At 42.1% G+C, this 24,030-nt stretch overlaps 2 protein-coding genes across 3 annotated transcripts in view; one reads left to right on the plus strand and one right to left on the minus strand.

The window, feature by feature from the left end:
- The window catches only part of ANXA11 (annexin A11), a 78,363-nt gene extending 55,782 nt beyond the window's left edge, over window positions 1–22,581 (minus strand). For both annotated transcript variants that reach the window (XM_065067734.1, XM_065067733.1), the window contains exons 1-2: window positions 22,513–22,581; window positions 11,125–11,297 (exon numbers count right to left, since the gene is read on the minus strand). The gene's annotated coding sequence lies outside the window, so the exon portion shown is untranslated. The remainder of the gene's footprint in view (window positions 1–11,124; window positions 11,298–22,512) is intronic.
- ZCCHC24 (zinc finger CCHC-type containing 24) overlaps window positions 9,222–24,030 on the plus strand; it is a 114,686-nt gene continuing 99,877 nt past the window's right edge. The window contains exon 1 of the mRNA XM_065067740.1: window positions 9,222–9,789. Coding sequence (XP_064923812.1) covers window positions 9,550–9,789 — 240 coding nt within the window. The 5' untranslated portion in view covers window positions 9,222–9,549. The remainder of the gene's footprint in view (window positions 9,790–24,030) is intronic.

Below are 24,030 nucleotides of genomic sequence, written 5' to 3' on the forward strand. Positions count from 1 at the left end.
ATTTTACTGGGGATATTAGTTGTCACTGTCAGTTCTTCTCAAAAGATTTTTAAGAGAATCATAATTTTGGCAATATTTGCAGCACAGTCATATTTTCAGTTCATCAAGGGGAAAGGTTCAAAAGAAATTAAACAAAGGATACTATTTCTAATATATTTTTATATTCTTTACTAAATACAGGTAAATTTAGGCCAAGTGAAACTTTCTGTTAGCACTCTGTTTGCCAAAGGATGCCTGATAGTTTTCTGCTGACACACAGGAAAACACAATGCAGATAAGTGGTTTTGGTTTGGTTTGTTTGTTTGTTGTTTGTTTTGGTTTTGTTTGTTTTTCTAGCGCCACAAATCCTCTTGTCTCACCTCAATACATCTGGCAAGATAGGGTAACAGATGCAGGATACTGACATCTTCATTCAAGTCACTCATGACCTAGAAAAAAATTCTGACCGAAAAGCATGAGCCCATCTTGTGCTGTGCCTCAGTCTGGATGTTGCCATGTGTCACCCCCACTTTGCTGTATTTTGATGTAAATATAGTCAAAATACATGTGCTTACACCAGAGGCAGAATTACTAGCATGTATGTAATGTACTAACATTACGCCAGCAATGAAGCAGAACACAAAGTTTTTTCTACAGAACTTACGATTATTCTGGATCCCTCTGGTTCTTACTAACAAGGGACAACACCCGGCACCCTTGATTTCAGATCAGAAAATAAAGAATTTACGTCTGTTTCTTCAGAAGTAATCTGTGCTTGACAGCATTCTAATTCTTAAAACAGTAGAAAATAACCATTTTCTAACATTTTAGGCTTTTTAAAAATTTAATTCTCATTTTCTCTGAACCCAAAAAAGGGAGATGAATGCAGACTATTTAATAGCAGTTAAACTCCCACTCACCATGCTCTTCATTCAAAATACATTAGCGACTATGTAAAAACAAGCTACAGATACAGAGAGAAGGCTCAATAATTTAATTTGCACCAGAAGACGTAGTAAACCAATTGCATAATTCCACCCACTTCAATTAATAAACCAATACTAACTAAAACATCAATGTTTTTGCTTTTTGGAAAATCTAGCTGGTTTGGGGGACCTAGAGACTCAAAATTTTGTAGTTTAATTTAGGCTTTTCTGTGGCAAATATTGTCAATGAAGACAGAGTATTTTGTATGAGGATTTTCACTAAGTAGAAATATTTAATACAAATAGTACAGTTTGCTGAAGTACCATTACATTTCTCCCTAGAACTGGATAAATATGTGCTGAATAAAGTTCTGCTGTAGCATTCATTTGTTAAAATCTTTGCTCATGGATGGAAAAGTATTTTTGGTGAACACAACACATAACTGTGCCATTAGCAAAGCAGCAACGCGCAGTACCTTTGACATCACCAGTATGGTATTTCTGATGGTGAGCTGAAGCCACTTTCCTGAAAGATGTTCTACCTGGAGATATAAAAGGCAACAAGCGTAGAGGAAAGCCACCACAAGAAGATTTAAACTGTGACTTTTTCTATACTTGTCCTTTATGTTTTCCCCATGTAGATACTTGCAGGACCTTTTGCTGTATTTGTAAGGTGAGCATTAGAATTATACTGGGACATCCATTTATTTCTCAATGTCCTTATTTACTCAGCAATTTGGTTTTGACGTACTTCTGAAGAGTGTCTCTGACAGCGTTGATGGGGATGAGTGTTTTTCACTCAGAGGTTTACAGTGGCAAGGATATTGTGGCAGAAACAGCGAGGTGGACACATGTCAGCAGGAGAATGTGTTTCTGTAGCTACATACAGGCTCTGTAGCTGCCCCTGACCTACAGCTTGGGCTGAGACAAGTGAAAGAAAAAAGGTGCAATCAATATTAAAAGTGGGAAAATAAACTCCACACTTTTTTCACTACTTCATCAGAAACATATATCATCTGTTCATTGGCTCTTCACATTTCCTAGTAAATATAACATTCCATAAGGTGGAAACGCTGGAAAGTTAATTTTGGAGCAATTACAGCCCTGCAGACTTCCTCAGGTTTCATTTTTACTTTTCATTCAACAGGTTATTAATGTTAATGATACCCTTGGCTAATCCTGTCCTCACAGAACCAGGTGGTACATGTTAACACCTTCAAATTAACAGCTATGTTTAAGATAGACACACTAGTAGGCTTGTTCAGCCCTTTATATGAGAAGAAGCTACTTGCCTCACTGAATGGAAACAGGTCATGTCCATATGTGCGGTCTGTTACCAGCCTTGGAAGGCTCACTGTATGGGTCTGCAGTAGTGTTTAGACCAACACAGAGAGGTTAGCCAGGAAGAAAAATTTCCAGAAGAATGGTATTGCTCAAAATATTGCAGTTTTACACCAAAGAGTGGCATATATTTTCCCTTAAAGCACGAGTACCTATACCATTCTCGTTCATTTATTTACTGTAATCTCCACTATCACTTCATCTTTCTCATTTAGGGTTGTTTTGAAGAAACAAAGAAAACATGTCTTGTTAGAAGTTGATGTTCTTGATGGTTGAATTAAACAGGGCTAATGTGAATGTGAATTTGATCAGGGACAAGCAACCCTATACCAAGAACTCTGGTTTTACACAGGCCTTGGAATAGCACTTTTTTACCTTCAAATCTTTTTCTTGGTGAACGATTGGACTATTGTACATGGAGAATGGACAACAGTGCTTTTACTAACAATACTTATATGTGAGAAAGAGAGAAAAATGTTTGCCAATTGCATTAATTGAGGTGAAAAAACAGCCTGGCTTACAAAGGAAGAGAGTAGATTTTAATGATTTTAAGTAAGGGTTTTATTGTTCCAGGAGCAGTGCTGGCTTAGGTAATATCACCACGATTTTTATCTAAAATTGATAAATGTACATATATGGAAATTTTTTTTTACTAAAGTAGCTTAGTCCATATTTTATACCCACATCAATATCATTGTTCCCATAAAACCATACACTAGAACTGAGGTAAATCTGATCCAAAACCTGTACACCACGTATCTGTTATAAAAGCTGATGACTTTTAGGTCCCTGATGGGATGATACTAAGCGACAGCTTCTTTGTGTCCAGAGCTCTAAATGGATCGGTACTTATTGTCACCCCATTACCTGAATTAGACAACTCAAAACCAGATGATACGCAAGTCAAGTTCTATATGATCCTGGAGAATTTCATAGGCATGTGAGGTGTGCTGACGGAGGCAATCATTGAGCCCTCATGTGAGACAGAGGTCCAAGTTTCAGGACATGAAAATAAAAATCTCTTTGTCTTCGGGCATCTGCAGTTAATTCCTTTCATGTAAAGAACTGCCTAAAACCTTCCTAAAGAGTTTCCAATTCTAATATAAATAACATGTCAACAAAAGTAACCAGGAAGCAAGCTTTCCTGCAACAGGGTTAGTGCTAATTAAGAGAAATGCCAGCTCTGGAATTGACATGGCAGCTCAGAATGGGTAAGGTCCATGTACTTGTGAACAAATAAATAATCATTCTGTTATCCAGCCTAACGGAAAGGGGGTTTAAAACAGAAAAAGCAAATACACAGATATGTAAAGAAAGCATTAAGTAGAAATTAGCGAGATGCAATGTTAAAGCAGGCAGTAGCGATATTCTCTGTGACAACTGCCATGCAAGCAGATTCCCACACGATGGATAAAACGCTGCTTTCAGACCCAAGCTGACTTAAGAACAATCAACACTTCCACAAAAAGCAGTCAAATAACCCATTACCAAAAGCTAACTGTAGCTACAATCCCAGCTTCCAGTCCCACCACAACCACTCTGTTCATAGGTCCTACTAGTCCCCTCTCATGTCCTTCATCTCCTATTAACTACTATGGCCTGTGCCATCCACCAATCATCATTTCATTTCTTTATCTCCATCATTCTCTTCTCCTTCCTGCAATGGCTCTAAGTCTTACTTTATTGAAGCCTTGTTCTACCTCAGGAAACTCCAACCTTATATTTCTTGGAAGAAAGAATCTGGTGGAGCTCCCAGGAGAGCACAGAGAAGAAATGGCAAGCAATTAGGCACCATATCTGGCTCCTGGAGCTTGCTGTACCATGTATTTAATGAGAGAAGTAGATGGGCAGAGACATGATACACAGTAAGGGCACACACAAAAAGGTACAAATGAAACAGTCCACACATTTAAAAAAAAAAAAAAAAAAAGAAAAAAAAAAAAGAAAAGAAGAAAAGAAGAGTCACACTTTCCCTCCTTAGGCAGCTGTTGTAGTATTTTTATTGCATTCTTTAACACCTATGTCTTTAAGGGGCTCCATAGGCAGTACGTATCTTCTTCATTTGGTAGCCAGTCAGAAAGCACTGAGGACATTTAAGAAATGCCCTCAGTAAAGGGTCTCCCACGGCATAAGATGAGTCAGGGGGATTCCCAGGTGACAGGAACTCTCCAGACTGCCCCCCCCCCCACCTGCATTTCTCTGGCTGGTAGAGGCAGCACCAGCAGCAGCTCCAGGGCAGACGCCTGCAGGGGAGGCAGCCGGGCTGCCCCTGCGCCAGTTCTGCCCTGCTCTGCTCTGCTCGCTGCCTTGGGCTCCCGCGCTTGGATCCCTGCATCAAACAAGAGACAAGAGCTAAGGCGGGCTAAGCAAAAGTGATAAGATGCCTCAGCTACTGTTTCTGGACAGGGATGCTGTACTTTTAGGTCAGTACTAGAGACAAGAAGCTACTGCCTTTTAGAAATGAAATGAACAGAACACTTCAGAAGCCTGTGCTGCTGCTGAAGAGTCTGTGGGAAGCTCTGCAAAATGATGAAAAAAACAACCAACAAACCACCACAACAACAAAAACAACAACAGCAACAAAAAAAACCACACACACACACAAAAAAAAAAAAAACAAACCAAACCAAAGAAAACCACACAACCCACAAAATCAAACCAGTACTTCTCACACAACTACTCATGGCCACGGCATCTTTCATGCAATTACTCAGTAACGCACTGACAACACAGAGCAAGGATGGAGGCTCCAAGACTTGAAATCATAAACCAGCCAGGTGCAAAACCTGTGTGCTCCAGAAGAATCTGATACACCAGTTACCCATTTGGTGGTCTGAGACAGTCCTGTAGGAATTGTGCTGGACACGCAACTCGCAGCAAGTCATTATCACAAATAGTATATATTTATCAAAATTGTACATATGAATGAACTACAAATTCATATTCTTCCATTTCCAGATCTTACTACATTGAAGCCAGGGAAGGAAGGGTAGCTATAAATCACTTCTGCTTAGAGGAAGAAAACTGGAATTCTGATTTTTTTACCCAAGCACTAGGCTGAAGATGAGCCTTTAGATAGCTGCAAAAATACATGGTATGACATACCCAAGCACATGCATTTCCTAGACCCATTTTCACAAAGTGGTTTACATTATGTTTCATTGCTGGCAGCAGAACTTTTGTACCTATATAGCAAACACAAATGGCTGTAATGTCTAGAACTCAGAAATGCCACATGCAGATGTACTTTTACAGTTTACGACTCTGCTGAAATAGCTTCTCATAATTTGAAGAGCGCTTACACACTGTTTCCATCACATAGCTAAATTATTTCATAATAAGATAAGAATCTCTGCTGCAGCATATGAAAAACATTTACTTGGAATATTCCAGCTACACTGTAGCTGAATAGCGTCTTATATTATGTATATCCCCATTACAGAATCCAGAGAATACAGTGGTGGGTTCAAGTTACCTGGTTTCTCTAGTCTTATTGGCAGTTTGGGGTGTTCATTCTGTTTTCCTTTCAGAGTCCTATCTAATCCACAAGTAGACTGAGAAGACAGCAGTTCGGATCAAGACACCTTTTGAAGTTTGAGAATCCAGGATATTTGCTATTAAGGCATATTCATTTTTAAAATATGGAGTACATTAAAGTAAAAAAAAGTCACACAGTGTAAGGCTGACATCATCTAAAGTTATGAACATTGAAAGCAGGAACATAACTACATTAGATTAGGAAACAACAAGTCCTGGCCAGAAGTGGAAAATCATGTTCCTCACTCGTGCAGAGATGCCTTGGGAAGAGAGCAGCTGGAAGAGGCCCAGCTCACTAAGGGGACAGGTTGAGTGAGCAGTTATAGAGTAATTTTGAATAAATTACATGGTCACCTACTACTTAGGGAACAGGTCTGAAGATGCTGGATCCTCTCTCTGTGTTTGCCTTTGAACTGTTTCAAGGCTTCTATTTTCAAGCCACTTAAGCCCTTCGGATTATTTCAAGTTTCATGTTACAGTTCCAGTTGTTTTTTCTTCACTTCTTAGCACTATTCATGAATAAAATCAGGATGATAAAAAACCAACTGTTTTAGCACCATAAGGCTGATGCATAATCTATATAGTTGATGTCACTCATACCCTACCTTGACATAATCAATAGGAACAGTGCACATGCTGAAGACATCGTGCAGCCATTGGATGTTTCATTGAACAGTTTTGCCTCAAATATTTCAGAGGACAGCAGATGCAATTGCCTTTCACAACTTTTTTCCTCTACTGTGACATACCTGCTAAAAAGACCGTTTGTACCAACCTTCTCCCCGCTAATCTACAGCTTCTAGAGATGAAGAAAGAGGGTTTACTATTAAAAAAAAAAAAAAAAACAAAAAAACAAACAAAACGTAACAAAACCAAAACGAAACACTATCTTGAGCATAAACTGGACTGTAGCAAATGTGGCAGCAGCATTTTGCTAAACAAAGAGCAGCATTAAGGCCAGAAAGGGAGAGAAACTGCTTTCCAGCAGAAACTACAGCAGAAGACCAAGATGACAACTGAATCTCGAAGTGAGGGTCATCTTTAGTTAAGCTATTCATAGCTGAGGCATAGGCGGCCTTTTCCATTTCTTGATATGCTAAATAAAGCACCTCTTCAGTTCACTCATTTCTCTGTGTGGTTACTAGCTGCCACCAGGGCTACTATCAAGGGGATGTTCCAGCCGAAACCTTTCAACATTCAAATGCATCTGGTGGGAAGCATGTTGTCCTCGACACACTGGGGCTGCTGCGCCTCTGAGAGCAGCTGCTGTCACCAGTGCGCTCCAGCTCTGCCTGCCCTCGCCCTGCCGCGGTCTGAACTGTGTTGCCCAGATGAAGCAATCAAACCAACCCACCGATCACAGTGAGGGCTATATTCAGTTTGGAAAAAAAAATAATCAAAATATACCAAACACACTTGGTCCAAAGCATTGTATCACCTCAGCCACTCTAAGGTCTGACCTCCCTCACTATAAGAACCCTGTTATCTTCTCTGCTTGTTCAAGACTACCATTTGCTTCAGCATGCTACTAAACAGAATGAACAGTGTACCTGTCAAAGAAAAATACATGTATTTTGTTTTAAATTTATCAAGTGAAAGAGGGAAGTGATAAGAACAGAAATTATTGTTAAGGAAGAAATTCACATGCCTACAAAAAACAAACTCCACAACAACAAAACAAGCAGCTTCAGCCTAGTTCCTCCTCATAGACTTTCTACCACACCCTGACTTAACTATCACCATCTGCCAGAAGGGCAAGTTTGTCCGATGTGATCTGTATATCTTGTTCTTCTTCCATTTACCAGCAAATCCTGGAAAATCATCCTCTTCCTCCTCCAAAATTAATTGAGTCACTAAACCTCATTCATATTTTTTTGCTTCTTTAAAACATTATACAATTGTTTGAGTTTGGGATGCAATTTGATTTAATTCTCTGTTATTATGATCTATGCTGTGAACAGTTACAGAGCTAGAGACTTTTTACACTGGCTAGGTTGTGCCCTCTCATATGTACACATTTAGATTTGCTCTAAAAGGCTTGTAGACCAAGACAGTTTATAAAACTGCATTCACGCTGCAAGGACTTTGTCATTAAAAAAAGATGTATTAGCACCACTGAAGGAGATGAGTTTGATTCAGCTGTTCCAAACTTTACCTCACCTTACAGTTCTGCAAAGTTACAATCTTCACCTTCACTTAAACTCCTGCAAGCAGATAGCTGCACTGCCTTAACTACATGCTCTCAAAAGTGAAACACATCCATCTTTGGTGTTTGCAGTTGACAATTTAATAGTGTTTTCTGCTGTGCATATGCTGACCTGCATTTTCTATTGGTTGTCACCATGCCTTTTCAGAACAGCAATTTTTCTTCAATCTTAGCAGACATATGGCTCATTATGGCAAACCTAGATGACAACTTTGATGTTTCAAAGGTCAGATTTTTTCTGTTATCTAAGTAAGGAAGGCTTTCCCCCCCACCCACCCCCAAGACCACACTGGGAAGACACATAAATTTCTATCCTCCTGTCACTCAGGAAAGAAAACAAGGAGCTTTGCTTCAAGTTACCTCCTGGGAGTTCCTTTGGTTTTAAAAAGAAAACTCCTAGTTTGATTGCTACAGATGTTTGTACCAAAGTGAGAAATAGCTGCCCTGCTCCACTCATCGCAGGGAAGGCAGTGGTGAAGAGTTTATGAACTGTAATTACCAGCTTACCCACTCAGGCTCCTTCCTAAAAGGAGAATCATTCATCATCCTCTTTTGTGCTACTAACTCCTTAAAAGGCCTACTTAGCTTTAACTCCAGTGTATCCCACTGCAGCCAGGCTCCCCGAGAGCCTGCGCCAGGGCTACCTAGATGGATTTCAAAGGGAACATCGCCCGCTTGCCTGCCTTATTTGGGAAACCCTGACTCTGCAAGGCTTGGCACAACCTCCATCACCGAGTAAGCCTTTGTAAACCTGGAGCTTTGACAGAGATTCAATGAGAAGGAACCTCAGGTTACTATGAGCTCCTAGCATCGACAAGAAATAGAAATGAGAGTGAAAAGGGAGGGCGGGCTGACGAGTCACCAAGCAAAACTTGCAGAGTTAAAAACAACCCCGAAACAGCCCGGCGAGCAGCCTTCGGGAAGGCTTCGCGTGTGTTGCGTGTAAAAACCTTCAGGAAGGAGGAAAAGGAAGGCCGGGGAGCAAGCAAGCGAGCCGGCGCAAACCAGGCGGGCAAGTCGCCAGCAGCCCGGGGACACCCCCGGCCAGCGGCCCAGGGACCTCCGCCGGTACACGCACACACATACACACATATAATAGATATACAGAGACACACACGCAGCCGGGCAGGGCCGGGGGCGGAGCGGCGCCGGGACGCCCCTGCATCCAGCAGCGCGGCCACCGCCCGCCCCCCGCACCCCCGCGGCGGGCAAGAGGCCTATGGGGGCGCGGCGCCGCTGCCGGAGCGCCGGCAGCCCCTCCCCGCCGCTGCCTGCGGGAGTGGGAATAAAGACAGATAGCGGGGCAGGCACCGGCCGGGCGGGAGAGCGCAGAAAGTTTCCTGCGGAGCCCGCGGGCGGCGGCAGCGATGCCCGTGCTGCGCGGAGCGCTGGGGCTGGGCGGGCGCCGCCGGCCTTAGGGGCAGCGAGCCCCCGGCCTCTCCTCCGGGCGGCGAGGGGGAAGCACCCCGGGCAGGGACGAGAGAGCGGCGCCGTTCGGAGCGCGGGGAGGGGGAGCGGCACCGCGGGGAAAGCCGCCGCCGGTAGAGCCCGTGGGGAAAGATGAGCTTGTTGTCAGCCATCGACACCAGCGCCGCGTCCGTCTACCAGCCCGCCCAGCTCCTCAACTGGGTCTATCTCTCTCTGCAAGACACGCACCAGGCCAGCGCCTTCGATGCCTTCAGACCCGAACCCTCCTCGTCCCAGCACCCCGACCTCGGCTACACGAAGAGCACCCCGGAGCTGGGGTCCTCGCTCAGCTCCAGCTATCTCAACAGCTTCTTCCAGCTCCAGCGGAGCGAGGTGAGTCCGCACCACCACCGCCGCCGCCCGGCGCGCAGCCCCCAGCCCCCCCGGGCCGCAACCGCCATGATGCCTGGGCAGCTTCCCCCCACCCTCCGAGCCAGGACCGAGCCCGCCGGCGGGACGGGGCAGCCCCGCTCCGCGCCCCGCACGGCTGGGGAGGCTCGGCCGGCGGCGCAGGTTCGTTCCCCGGCCCCTTTCCGCCCCGCCGGAGCGCGCTGCCTCGCTCCTCCGGCCCCTCGGCGCTGGCGGCGGCGCCCGTCCCGCTAACGGGCCGCCGGGGCGAGGCGCCGCCGCCCGGGCGGCATTGGCGAAGCTGCCCCCGCCGCCGCCTCCCCCCGCCGCCCGTGTTGACAGTCTGGTAAATGGTTACACCGATTTCCCTTGCGCTGCCGGGACGGTGCCGGCGTACGAGGAGGGGGACACACAGAAAGTGCTACAACCGTAATAACATGCAAAAATCCCCCTACCCCACCTTTTTGAGACTTAAAAAAGTCAACGTAAAGAATATATATAGTTTAAGAGAGATCAGAGGCTGACATTATTTGAAAGGGAGAGATATAACAGGAACGTGACAAAAACAGAGTGAAAAAAGTTTTGTGCACATTTCATAACTCAAGAACGAGACTAAATGAAACCAAAGGGAAGGAAGCTAAAAAACCAGGGTATGCAAAGACAATTCACTGTGGAACTCCCTGTCACAGGAAGTTGTTGAGGTCAAGCAGTTCTGCATTGGAGGGACTTCACATGCATGGAGATACTGCAAGGTGGCACCTCGCTCACAGCCTCTCCAGAAAAGATCCAACAGCGTCATTACTCCACACTACGCAGCTCTTGCCACAGACATTCAACAATGGCTCCATTTGATGAGGGTTAGATGAGCTATGCAGTTGACCAGCTCTAGCAGTTCCCACAGAATGACATTTCAGAGCCCTCCCAGCACCATTTAAGTTAAAGCATAGGTCTAGAAAGTACTCTCAGCCAAAATACATGTTTCTGTTTATTCACCAAAGATATGAGGTTGTTAAAACCACATCAAATTCCCTAACTATTATGGTGTTATAGCTCTTAATAGTTAAGAGCTGGAGTTTTATATACACATCCTTTTTTTCCTTAGTTAGAAACTCTTTCTTATTAAGAATTTCACAAAACACATCCAGTCTCAAAATATATACTTCAAAAACAGTGTCTATTTCCAGATCCATTCAATCTGATCTACCCAGCTTTATTAAGCACAGCAAAACATACCTAGTTTAAAAATACACAGACTTAACAAGCACATTGATTTTGCAAAAACACTAACAGGCAGTGTAATTTAAACTTCCAGCCACCTACCTGTTGGTTACAAATTGTAGATTTTGCCCCTTTCTGCTTGGCTTACAAGCTTCATGGTGCCCAGGTAGCGACAAGACTCCAGGGGTTTGGACTTCCTCCAGACTGGGACTGCGTTCAGGTCCGTGTTTGTTCAAGTTGGGATGCATTCTGCCCACAACGGGTCCTTTCTCTTCCTGGGAAAAAAAGGAAGAAACAAGTAAATGGAGGCTACAACCAGGAAGCCTTTGAAACAGTCTCTGAGAAACAGTTTACTTTTCCTTAAAGTTCCCCCCAAGTTGGTTTTCTGCATCCACGGTACTGGTTGCAAACAGGGGCTAATCCTTTTGTCACACACTCTCCCTTTCCACTTGGCTCACATTTCTTTCAATTTTTTCCCCCCCAAACTGTTTTCTCCTTTCTTCTGGAACATAATTTCCCTGTTAGCCAGGCCTTGCCCAGCCCCAGTTCAGAGCCATCAGCCCCTTCACAGCCTCCCCAGCCATGCTGCTTTTGGATCCCAGCAGTCACCTTAGCTGCATTTCTGCATGGATTCCTATCATCTATAAGCTGCATGGCCGCAACTTTTTTTTTTTTACTATTTTTAACCTCATTACAGTTTCCTGAGCCACATGAATGACAACAACTGAGAATGCCAGCTCTGTAGAAAGCCTAGGGCATTCAGCGCTCAGGAAATAAGGAGCCATTTCATTCTATGCAGATATTTTAATATTTTTGAAAGGTGAAGTATGTTTGTTCGTTCCAGTTCATTTTCCAGCCTGTGACAATAGCATTGACTATGTGGCTGAGGGAGACACTTCTGTGTTTCCAATCTTTACCTGATCTCTACGTCAATACAGAGTAACCTGAAAAGAGGGACAGGGACACAGCCATCTCATATGGCATGGGAGTGAATCCGACTTCCTGGATACACCCCAAAGAAAGCAGAGAGCCCTTCATTTCCACAGGCCAACGCTGCCTGCTTCTACAGCAGCTTTCATTCAAAGGTTTAGAAGGTGTTAGAGATACTGTTGCTCAAAAAGAGTTCCGTCAATATGTTAGATGCTCCGTTCTTTCCAAAAACTAGACTGCTTTTTTGGCAGGGGCCACCCAAGAGTTTCCTACAGCATCATGCTCTTAATTCTTGAGATTCTAATGTGTTTATTTGCGGGTGCCATTGGGTATACACTAAGTATTTCAACTGCGTAAAATTATTTTGGGGAGCGTTAGCACCATATGCTGCTTTTGCATCAAGTGGGCTTATGCTATCTTTGGAACTACACATAGCTTTCCACAGTTAAACTGTTGACTGTTTTCTGCACAGTGCTTGCTTTGGTTAGTATTTTTTTCTTCCTCCCAGTTTTGTCCTGGGTTGGCTTAGGCTAGAGCTGAGCTGTGACAATGATTGACACATAGCTGTACGCAATATTTGGAAAGTGACCTAATAAGGGGCCAAAATAGCAACAAATGGAGAAGTGATAGGATCATAGGGTGTAAAATAGTCTCGTGTCCTGTATGGTGCCTTGCAATTGAAAAATTCTGGAGAAGGGCGCTTGGAATAAGAGACAGCACTTGTGAGAAGTCGCTATTATACAGGGTTTGCAAGTCTGCATGGCAGTGCCTGTGTATGTGACTTGCATGCTGACCAAAGGAACTGGACAGAAAAAAAAATTGCCAGCACCCACAGAGTAGTCTAGCACTGCACCAAGATTTTTGTCCTCCAGACTTTTTCCACTACAATGGACGCCTTCTAAATAAACATGATGAACACAGCTGTTTGGTACATAAAAGCCCATTGTACCAGGAAAAAAAAAAGCAATAATAAAGGTTTAAACAGTAAAGTGACAATGAGTGTTTTGTTCTATATGCAAGACTCATTTTGCAAAACAGACCTGCTTTAAATAAAACTTTACTGCAGCATTTGTCCTAGATATGAAACTAAAGCATGTTAGAACATTAAGATGCATTAAGTTGGCTACTGAACTGAGCTCCACCCTCATTATAACACCATATATCAGAGCCAAGTATTTGAGGTTTTGTTGTGGGGCTGGTTACATGGGATTTAACGTGTTTGAGACACAGCCAGGTAACTGTGGCTTTGTGTCATTGAGCGGTATAACTGGAAGGCTACAGTAAGGGTGTAAGAAGCTCCTATAGTATTTTTCTGTACTCACAGTTGGCATTCAACCAGATCAATGCTGACTTCCGTCAAGAAGAGACAGCAACTAGAAATCACCATGTTATAATAATCAAATTTGTTTCTTTGAACCTAGAGCACTAATTCTGGCACAAGCCAATATTTACCCGTGAGAAGGAGCCTTTGTCCTAATGAATTCTTTGCCCATGTGCAATACTCTGTGTGTCTTTCAAGACGAAAATTCCTTCTAGAAACCTCTATAGCAGCCACTTTCCTGATCTAAACCAGATCTTATTTCATCACAAATAACTGCATATACTAGATTAGAAAATAATCAGTTTTTTCAGAAAGTAGTTCATGTTTCTGACTCGGGGACTTCCAGATCCAATCCCTATAGGCAAGAGAGGAACTAATTGCAAATGAGAGAACTGGAGGTAGCTCAGTTTGCTACAGTAAGGTGGATATCACTCGCTTGGACAGGAAAATTTTGGGAATTAAATAAAATTGGAGTGTACTGTGGCAAATAACACTCAAACCCCTGTGGAGCAGAAGCAGGTCTGCAACACTGGGATAGATACTGCTTATCACACAGTTTCCCAAAGAAATAAAGTTAATACGACAGCAACAAATCCCATGAAACACTAGCAAGAACAGAAAAATGTATGGAAGGAAGTTGGCACTTCCAAAAAGATACTTTTTGTATCAGAAAAACTTGTTTTCTACTTGTTCTCCAAAGAATTAGAGGAATACACACTAGCCTGATACTTGATGAAGACAGATCTGTTCTTTAGCCTAGATGAATTAACGTGGAGGATGATAAGATTTAAAAATCATCATTCTCATAGTATCAGAAGAATAGAGCAAATGCCATACAAGGTCAGGCAACTGACCCACTAAATTAAGTGTCATATCTCTGAGAACAGCCATGACTAAAACACTTGAAAAGAGAGAAGAAAACACCTTGTAAGAGTCTTCTCACAACCAGTACAGTCCTAAGGCAAATACAACAGAGATGCAGATCAGCAGGAACGGCCATACACTCCAAAACATTTCCGATTCCCTTGATTTTGTGAAATATTAGTTATTCTAACACAGAGCATATTTCTGACACACAGAGTGCTTAATGTGCAGTCAGGACTTCTTGCTTCGCACTTTCAGACTAAACAACCACAGTTTTATCTCATTTTATGCAAGAGTAATTATTGACAATCAGAGTAGTGCAGCATACAAGTTGCATGCAGTACATGCAAGCATCCTTTAGTAACAATTATTTGATTGATTTCCTCATCTTCATTTTTCTCACTGTTCTTCATGTAAGCAGTAACAAGTCAGCAGCTTTGTCCTTCTACAAATTGCATTGAAAAGGCAATAGCTCAACAGTTTCTGTGCACTCCCTGCCTCAGAATGATTGTACATTACAGATATTTTGTGGCTAAAGTGCCAGTCAGCTCCTTTCAAACTGCTTTTCAAGAAGTTAAAATGTCAGTTCTCACACTGGTCCTTGTAAGAGATTCCAAGGAGCTGAATCTCTATAGTCAGGAGACAATACACATTTGGGATCTTGGTGGCATCAGCCTCCTCCGCCCTCCCACACAGCCAGCTCTAGAGCCCTTTTGACAGTATTGCCTCAGCACACAAAGTGCAGCTTTCAAAGCCCACTCTATGCTGGACCCAGAGTCTCAGATCCTATTACAGGTATCTGAGCTAACAACTACTCTGTTTCCAATTCTAGTTGGATGTGTGCTTTAAAATGCAAAAATCAGGTTTTTAAGTCTAGAAGTATTCTTTTTTTGCCCCCTGTTCTTATTTCTGCAGCTGTGGCCTCCTGCCCTGGTATTTCTCTCTTTGGAAAACACCTTATTTTGCCAGGGAAGAAAGAAAACATATGTGAATGTACTAGAGGAAGTGGAGTCTGAAAATAAGATCTGTGTTTTGTATAAATGGGAAACTCAAGTTATTGTACAAATTACACTCTTCCATTTGTATCCCCTAGATACACCTTTAGGCTTCTCTACTCTCCAGAATTATTTTTGTTGTTATTGTTCTGTGCTGCATATGGTAGATAACCTTCTTATTTCTTCACACTGAGCCTAAATTACCAAATAGCAATTTGATTGCAGAAGGGAATACACAAGAGCCAAATTTGCTTCTCTTAAGAAATTATGCTACAGTTATGTTGCTTTTACTCAGGCTTCCTTACCTGAATAAGAACAGCAGAAAGCTCCCACAAGTAAGAAGAAATGAAGATACACTGAAGTTACTCCAACGGCCAGAACCTCTTTTTGTGGCTTCCTCACCCTCCCTACACCTGAAGCCAATGCTGTTGTAGTTCTGCAGCACACCTGCACTACCTCTAGCCTTAACTAGTTCAAACACGATTCACAGCTGGGCTTTACTTTATGGCAAAAAGAGTATTATCCACCATAGACTTCTGCAGCTACTCGCAAGAGCTGAAATATTAATTGCTGAACCTAAATCTAGTCTTCCAGAAGAGGGATGTAGGCTTTCTGCTTTACTATTGATGTCTTTTTGATAGGTTAAAAAAAAAAAAAAAATAAAAAAAGCAGCTAGCAATAGAAGACAGACCAATTATTTGTGTACTTTCTGATTATTTGAAAATTATTGCCAACTCTTTTAAAACACTTGGGAGGAGCACTAACATTGGCTTTCTGTCTCACAAATAGATCCATGTCTTGAAAAACTTGCCAAGCAATACATAGAAAAAACCCTCCAATCCATAAGTGGAGGCAAAAGCATGTAGAATTCTTGTTACAATCCTATTTTATACACACAGCTTTCAGTTACAGTTATTTTATGCGTTTACAGTGTCTTCCATCCCAAGGCACCCAAACAAAGGGGTGATGTAATTGTATGTTGGGTAATGATTTTTCATCCCTTCCTCTTTTGCTCTGCAGACACAGGCTCAGTTATTCAGAATAGAAAAGGAAGATCCTTCTCCAATGGACTGCACAAATGATCAGACAATCAACTCTGACTTGAACATGGAAGTTTGTGAAGTATATGGAATGAATGGATAACCAAAAGGTGTACACAACTGCTTTTATCCAAAAGCCAATCCCCCTCATCTTCCACCCTCCCCCCCACCTTTTTGTCATTTGGGGAATTTTGTGGAGTTGTAGGGGATAGATAGCAAACAACTTTTATCAATGGCCCTGTTATTTTAGTAATAAACAATTAGAAGAAAAGATCACATTATTGACAGTCGCTAGGTGAGGATTAATGCAAATAAAGTTTTCTAGTTCAGAGTTTAAGTGGGCCATAAAAAGACACTGACACCTGATTCAAACAATATTTAAATCTAAGACCAGAGGATTTTTTCCATGCTACTTTAAGAAGCATAAAACACAATGACACAGTGCAGTTGCAGAAAGCTACAGGAACAGATATTACAGAGCTAAATCATACAATACTGATATTTGCATAGAAACAAAAGCAAAGGTGTTCTGTTATATAAACTAAACACATAAATACAAATGCTGCCTAAAAAGGGATACTGGTTATCACCTTAAAGGTTCTGAATGGTTTTGGGAAATGAAATATTCATACATTAGTTTCTGATTTTTTTCCTCAGAAAAATTGCCAGCAGCCTGATGCCCATTTTGCCACCCTCGTGGATTGCCCTTCATCTTTTACAAAGCCACAATGAAACGATTAAATTAAATTGAAAGAATATAAGTCTTCGCTTCATGGCAGTTTACTTAAGTTCTATCTGGGTTCCAGAGAAGTTATAAAGGATCAAAGGAACCAACTAAGTTTTACAAAGCTATTCAAATCTTACAGTAATGCTGTCATAATTCAGACAGATAGTACTTCATAAGTGTCACAGTTTAGATCACTCCCCGCCCCCCCCCCCCCCCCCCCCCGCAGGTTGGTTTTTGTTCTCAGAAATGTTACAAACAGTCTCTGATCTACTAAAAGTAGAACCTAAAATTATAGACAGATTCACTTGAGGGAAGCAGAATAAATGCAGGTTTATGAGGCCTGGTCTTTGTCTGTGTCCTTCCCAGTCTAGCCAGGCCAGCACAGCTGTTCAGAGTTTTGATGATTTTTTAAGTTTTAACATATGACAAAACTAGCCCATTACTTTCTGTCATGTGTTTTGGTGTAGGCAAATATTAAACAAGGCCAATACTTCGACTAAGAGCAATATTAAGGAGCCTCTTGTAGGCCCTTTTTCTTAGCTCTTTTAACTGCTGCTGATAGGAGAGCTGCTGCGTGGTCTTCCAAACACATATCTTAGGAAATACATTTTGCGTTTCTACAGATTTAGTTTGAAAATAAGCAAATGCCCTCATGGTCTGGGACTTTCCCTCTCATATCCAAAGCAGAACTAAATTCCTACTGTATTAAACGACCACCCACACCTACTCCCTGCACATGGCAGGATTTGGTGTCTCTTTTGAATGAACACAAGTGCAATACCCTAGAAGGATCGCAGGAATCTGGAAATCTATATTTACATCTCAGCTTACTAACTGCCAACGAAGCAAACATTTCAAAGGGATCGTCTTGCTCCCATAGGTTTCTCTTGTTAACCTAGGGGTTCCAGGTTTCTAAACTTGGTTGCACTTGTAGCAGGAGAATTGGAGCCTGTATTTCTTCACAACAAACCAGCCTGCCAGACCACTATTTGTGTGTAACCATTAGGGCTCTGGATACCTGTGGTTGAACGGAAAGCAAAGGAACTATTGTACAGTCATTGCTTGCCGAAAATGGGGGATTAGTAAGAGCTCTTAAGAGGGTTTGAGCATCCTTGAAATACAGAGGTGTTTTTATAATCATCTTTCTTCAACGTACATCGCAACTGAAATTAATAAGAGTAAAAGATTCATGCCTCTAACAGAGGCAGCCTGGAAAAAGATCCTTAAGTCTGCTTGGAAACCAGATTACTCAGTTGTTATTGTTATGATTTATCTGAAGCAGATAGTGAAGTTTTAGCTTTACTTGCTCAGATCACACTGCAAGCTGTGCTGTATCACAACTGATTAAGAAGGTGGCTCTAAATGTAGATAAAACTATCTAAAAGCTGGAATCACAAAATGAAATCCCAGCCTGCCATTTGGTACATGGAAATAATTTATTTTCCTCACTACATTCAATTTAATAAAATTTTTTGTCTTCCCATGAGTGCAGGAACTGAGGCCCTAAATGCATTGCAAGGGGCCCATTTTGGGCAGATGATGTATTGTTTCTACCTCTGACAGTGACCTTAGCTTTGCCTCTTTTAAACTTTGGCAGCTGTCGCAGAGGTTTCTGTGCCAAGAAGGCATTACTGAATGTAAATGATATAAACAACACTGTCTCAGACTTAAAGTTAGATTTAACCCAAAATGGACATTTCTTAGCAAAACCTTTCATCATGCAAGAGCTGCACAGGAGGTAAATGCTTTCCTAAGTGTGTCTTGAACAGGCACATATCTATTTCCGGGTGTTATTTTTCTTATGTTTGGAGTGTCAAAAGACCCACCAAATGAGAGGAAACCCGACTCTTGTTTTTCAAACTGCGGGTCAGATTGAGACAAGATTTCCCGCAGGAAACAGAGATGTTAACAGAAGGTGCAGGGGTCAAAACTTGTCGGTCCGTTTCTCCCCTCACTTTACGCCGTACAACCTTCATAACTGCCTCCTGGTCTGAGAACCCTGTCTCGACAAAATAGGCTTGTTTTTGGAGGACGTGAGGAGGCGGTGGGACGGAGGTGCCTGGCAGAGGCCCTCCCCGCGGCCGCGCTCGGAAAGGTCAGGGAGGTTGGCGGTCTGCAGCCTGGGGAGACTCAGCTGCAGGCAGCGGAGGGACAGCCCGAGGAATGAAACCTCCTGTGGGGATGTGTTAAAGTAATTTGCAACGTGAATGGTCTCCCTTGTCCCTAATATAGTGCTCATGTGTTAGAGCTTCTCTTTAACAGAAGTGGGCAGTTGTTTAGTGTTCAGAGGGTGAAAAGGATCCCTGCAGAGCTTGATGCAAGATTTAGAGAGTTCCTTCAAGACTGTACACCTCTGACCAGAGGAAATCGCTATCCTCTCCTTTCCCATCTTTCCACATCTGCTATTAAAAGCTTTTTGTGAGGCCCCTGTACATTGTGTGAAACACGTGTGGCCCACTGACATCCACAGCAAACCTTTCCCTGAGGCAGAAATAAGGAGAATCATGCTACTAGTGGAGAACTAAGAGGCTTTACCTGAGCTTCAGCAAGCCTGATTACAGTGACTGAGCAACTTCTTCGCTGTCAGCATTTAGTTACTTCTATACCACTGTAGAGTAAGAGGGGCAGCAGCTCTTTTTTTAAGATCTAAGAATCTGTGAAACTCTTTGAAAGCTTTGGATCAAGACGTTAAAGGTAAGCAGATAGAAAGCAAGGCAAGATGGCGGCATGCATTGCTCTTTGAGCTTGCCATGAACTGAGGATGTGCTGGTCTCACACGGAGGAGCATGTTGCACCCACTTGCTCATCTGCACAGTCTCAGCCACAATGAACAACTGCAATATGAAAAAACACAGCCAGCCAGTGGCCAGTATAAGTATGTATTTATCTAAAGCCCTCTACAGAACAAGGATGAATTAAGGTATACTTGTTTAATCAAACTAGCTAGGAATGTATTAATTAAGGTTTACTTGGCTTATCTACATTTATCTTTTTATTTAGATGAGGAGCTTGAGGAAATCACATTTTACCAAAGTCAGCCCGAAGACTGGATTTTTTGACAGCTAACTTAAACACTGACTTCAGAATGAAACAGAAGCCCAAGTCTATTTTTATTCCTCCAGGCAAATATTTTCTTCACTGAGTGATGAGCTTTGCTTGCGGTTATCCAATGATAAAATGTTACTGAGTAAACTCTTAAGCTGTTTTCTGTAGAAGTTATCTATAATTTATCAGAGGAGCTAAAGCAGACATAAGCCATACAGGAGCAGTTTTTGAGGTTTTCCAGTTCAGCCTTGGTAATTAAACTCCCCTATTTCTGGCTCAAATACATACAACTAAATTTATAATAGTATTTTCATTTATCCTCGCTATTTTCAGAAGGCTTTGGAGTTGGTCAAATCCATTATTTCTGCATTGGACATTTTCTTTGGGGACAAAAACAGGGAACTGTTTTGACCACTTATAAAGGGTTAAAGCTCAGAAAGGTCACAGATTTGCGGTTCTCCACACATTATCATCTTCAGATGCAGCTGTTGTGCTTCCACACACATTGCTTGGCCCCACAGATAAATCCCACATCAGAAGCAAGCCTTGCGGCAATAACTGGGAAGACTAGTGCCCTCAGGTTAAGTTTTGTGTATTAGCACGTACAGGCCACTGAATTACTATTTGGATAGCTTCAGATTTCCCCCTCCTCTGATGTGAAAATAGCAACTGAGTGAAAGCAATGACTTGTCTAGCCTACTGTTTCACTCATGACACAGCATGGGGATCAGTTGTTATCTTCATGAATATCCAAGCTGATAAACAACCTCAGCACCTTTTGACATTTCAGTGCAGGGCTAATAATCAGCGTGGCTAGTCTGTTTACCATCATACCCGACTCGTAGACTGGAGAATGTTTATAATTTACAGTATATAAAAACCTTACTTTTTTCCACACTGACGATAGAGCAACCCTACTGCTTTTTCCAAACTTCCAACAGCCATGGCACCTGGTGACTTAAACTTCATGCTAGAGGTTAACACTGCTTTATTTTTTGTTCGCCTTATAAGGTTGGCAACATACTTAAAAAGTAAGTAATTAAAAATACTTTGCTCGTCACTTTTCAATTACAGACTATTTAATGTAGTGGAAGAACCAATGACTGGACTACATTATAGGAACATTGAAATGCTACAGGACCTCACTTCAGTATGTGCAATTAAAACAGATAACCACTAGCACAAATCTTACCAACTTATGGCTCGAGCAGGCTCTTTCACAAGTCCTTCAGAGATGCTTGTAAAAAGGCAAGAATTTTTTTGTATTGGACTTATTTTTATTTTTTAAATGTTAATCCACTACATTTCAGGTGGAATAGTCACAACAATGCTGCCACGTCCAAGGGAAATTGCATTATATGGCTCCTCCTATCCAATTTTAGCTATTGCACTTAAACAGCAAATAACTTCTAAAAGGGCAAGAAGTTGCATTTTCTCCATGTTCATTCAGCCAGTTTAAATATGTCTTTCTCTCTATTTTAACTGGTGATGTATTGTGTGTGTGTGTACCAGTGTAGTTTCTTTTTTTGGATGGGTGTGTGGGAAGGAGGTCTTGAAAGGGGTGGGTGAAGTATAACTCCAAAATAAAAATAAAAATAAAACCAAACAACACCCGAAACACCAAACAAATGTACTGGCCAGGCATAGTCCAACCAGCACAAATCATACACGTTTCAGGTAACTGATGGATTTGTACCCCTTTAGCACTGCCTGAAGGGTCCAGCAGCCACAGGCAGAAACTGCATTTTCCAGATATGCCTCTGCATTTCCAGTCCCATGCCTAGAAATTTTGCATCTTGACTCCTGTATGTCCTAATAACAAGGTTCCATTCACACTTATTAGTATCAGGTGTTCTGGAAAATAGGTAATCCCATCACCTCTGGGCAGAATTAAGTGTTATCACAGTTGAAATGCAACATGCTATCTGTGCTTTCTGCTCCTCATTAAAAAGTATCTTTACAGCTAAAGCAATTGCCAAACCAGTGGGAAGTTTGGAAAGGAAGACTTACCACCTATTTGTTCAAATGTTTTGTTGCATATTCCTAAAAGTACAGTTGCCTTTATTTTCAACACAATACCATCACTAAAAGAGAAGCTAAAGAGATATATTCTGTTTCAGTATTTCCTTATCCACCTCTTAATTCAACAGTCCCAAAAGCCGTCTCTAAAAGGCAGGAACCAGCCAAGGGAAGCAAGAGCATTTGCCAAATCATTCACATAACTAGGAATTTCTTAGAGGTGAGTTTGATGCTGGAAGTCTTGAGTCACTCACATATGTCACTGAACTGGAAATCAGAGTAACAGAGCTATGGAAGACAATAGCTGCCTCTTTTCACAAAGGACCACATGGTAACCTTACAGATTACCTGCCCTTTAACTGGAAACACTTAGCAAACAAATAACAAAGGAAGCCTTATTTCTCAACACCACCAACAAATATAGCTTAAAAACCTACTGAGCAGAGAGGTTGCCTTTAAAAAGTACACCACCAGATCTTCAGTTTGGTTTGCATTTAACTAAGTCAATAAGCTTCATAAGAAGAAAACAAAATCAACAAACAAACTTACATTATCAGCTCCATCTTCCCACCAAGCCAGTTTGGAGGTTTACCACCAGGTCTCCCATCCTCCCACTACAGCAAGATAAGGAAATCCTGAATTCATTGCAGCTGGCCTGATGAGCCTTGTAATTAGGACTTGCAGTGTGGTCTTTTGGCTTCTTGAGAGCACTAACCCTTTCACTGCCAAATCCTTTATATTCTGTCATAGCTCAAAATGAGAATCCAAGTGAGGCATTATTTTTGGTTTCAAAGCGTTGTCTTCTTTTTAAAGAAGAAGGCTTTGCTAGAGGCACACCATGAACACAAAGCTGCTATTGCTTTTGGTGGAATCCATCAGAGGAGCAGTCTCCCTGCTGCCACAGAGTACATACCAATACACTGGAGCCCAGAATGAGCCAGAATGTGTTTCCCTCCTCCTCTCTATTTTTCTTTCTACTGTCGTCTGCATGAAACCAACTTTCTCCCTGTCACTCTGATCATCCCCTGGACGTTCCTTCTGAGTGTGAAGCTAACTCAGAGTTTTTGTTCAAAACCCTTCTTAAAACTTCCCTTTGCAGCAGCGTAAACAGTTAGTAAGGGTTGAATTGCTGATTTGCTCAATTAAGTGCCCCAGATGAAAAAATACTGTTTTATGCATCTCAGCAATATTGTTTCATGCCTTGTCTTCTACAAAGACTAAATCATGGTTTGCTTCTATCATATTAATTACATGTTCCTGGGCTTTTGCTATTTGATTCCAGGGGCTGGAGTGGTCTTTCCCACCATCCCCCCCTTATAACTTGGCTTTTTGGAACAGCTTTTTTCCTCATCTTCTTCTGAGGAACTGGGGATTTCCACAGCTAGCAACAGGATGTAGCACAGTTTGTGCTGGTGCTCTTTATAGCATCTTTCAAGTGCCAGATTGATGTGTTTTTCACATGGACTCAGGGATGAACTGATATAAGACCATTTTCCAGGTCAGATTGGCAGGAACTGTTGAAGCAATTTGCCAGACTCTATACCAGGAGGCTGCATCTTGGGTTCATCTAGGAATTTTCCTTAATGAATTAATTGTTGTTTGAAGCACCAGTGACATAAATAATTTACATCTTTTTCTCTACTGTCATCTTCTGGGACATTATATTTGTGTCTTTTACGTAACATTTGGCCTCAGGATTATTGCAGGGAAGTGTTTCATGGTGGTGTATGTAGACTGGGTGCTTTGGCCTGTCCAACTTTGGCACATATCGCAGAAACGCCCTGCCAGCTGAACCAGGTGGCCACTTTCAGAGCCATATGTCAGGCTTCAGCCACAGAGCTGTTGGTGGCTGCTAGGCTTATGATTTAGTGTTGGTACAGCCTGTAGTCAGATGGGATCCTGGCTTCTGGCTGCCATGGTTCAAACAAACAAAAGTTTGTAAACAACTTTTGCTGATGGAGTGGGCAAAACTGTGGTGGTTGCAACCGTTATGTTTCTGTACTGACCTGAAATGTGCCAAGGAGGGCTGGTGGAGGAGTGAATTATGTAATATCCAGTCGTGCTGCC

This window comes from Columba livia, chromosome 6 (assembly GCF_036013475.1).
Source record: "Columba livia isolate bColLiv1 breed racing homer chromosome 6, bColLiv1.pat.W.v2, whole genome shotgun sequence".
Lineage (NCBI taxonomy): Eukaryota > Metazoa > Chordata > Aves > Columbiformes > Columbidae > Columba > Columba livia.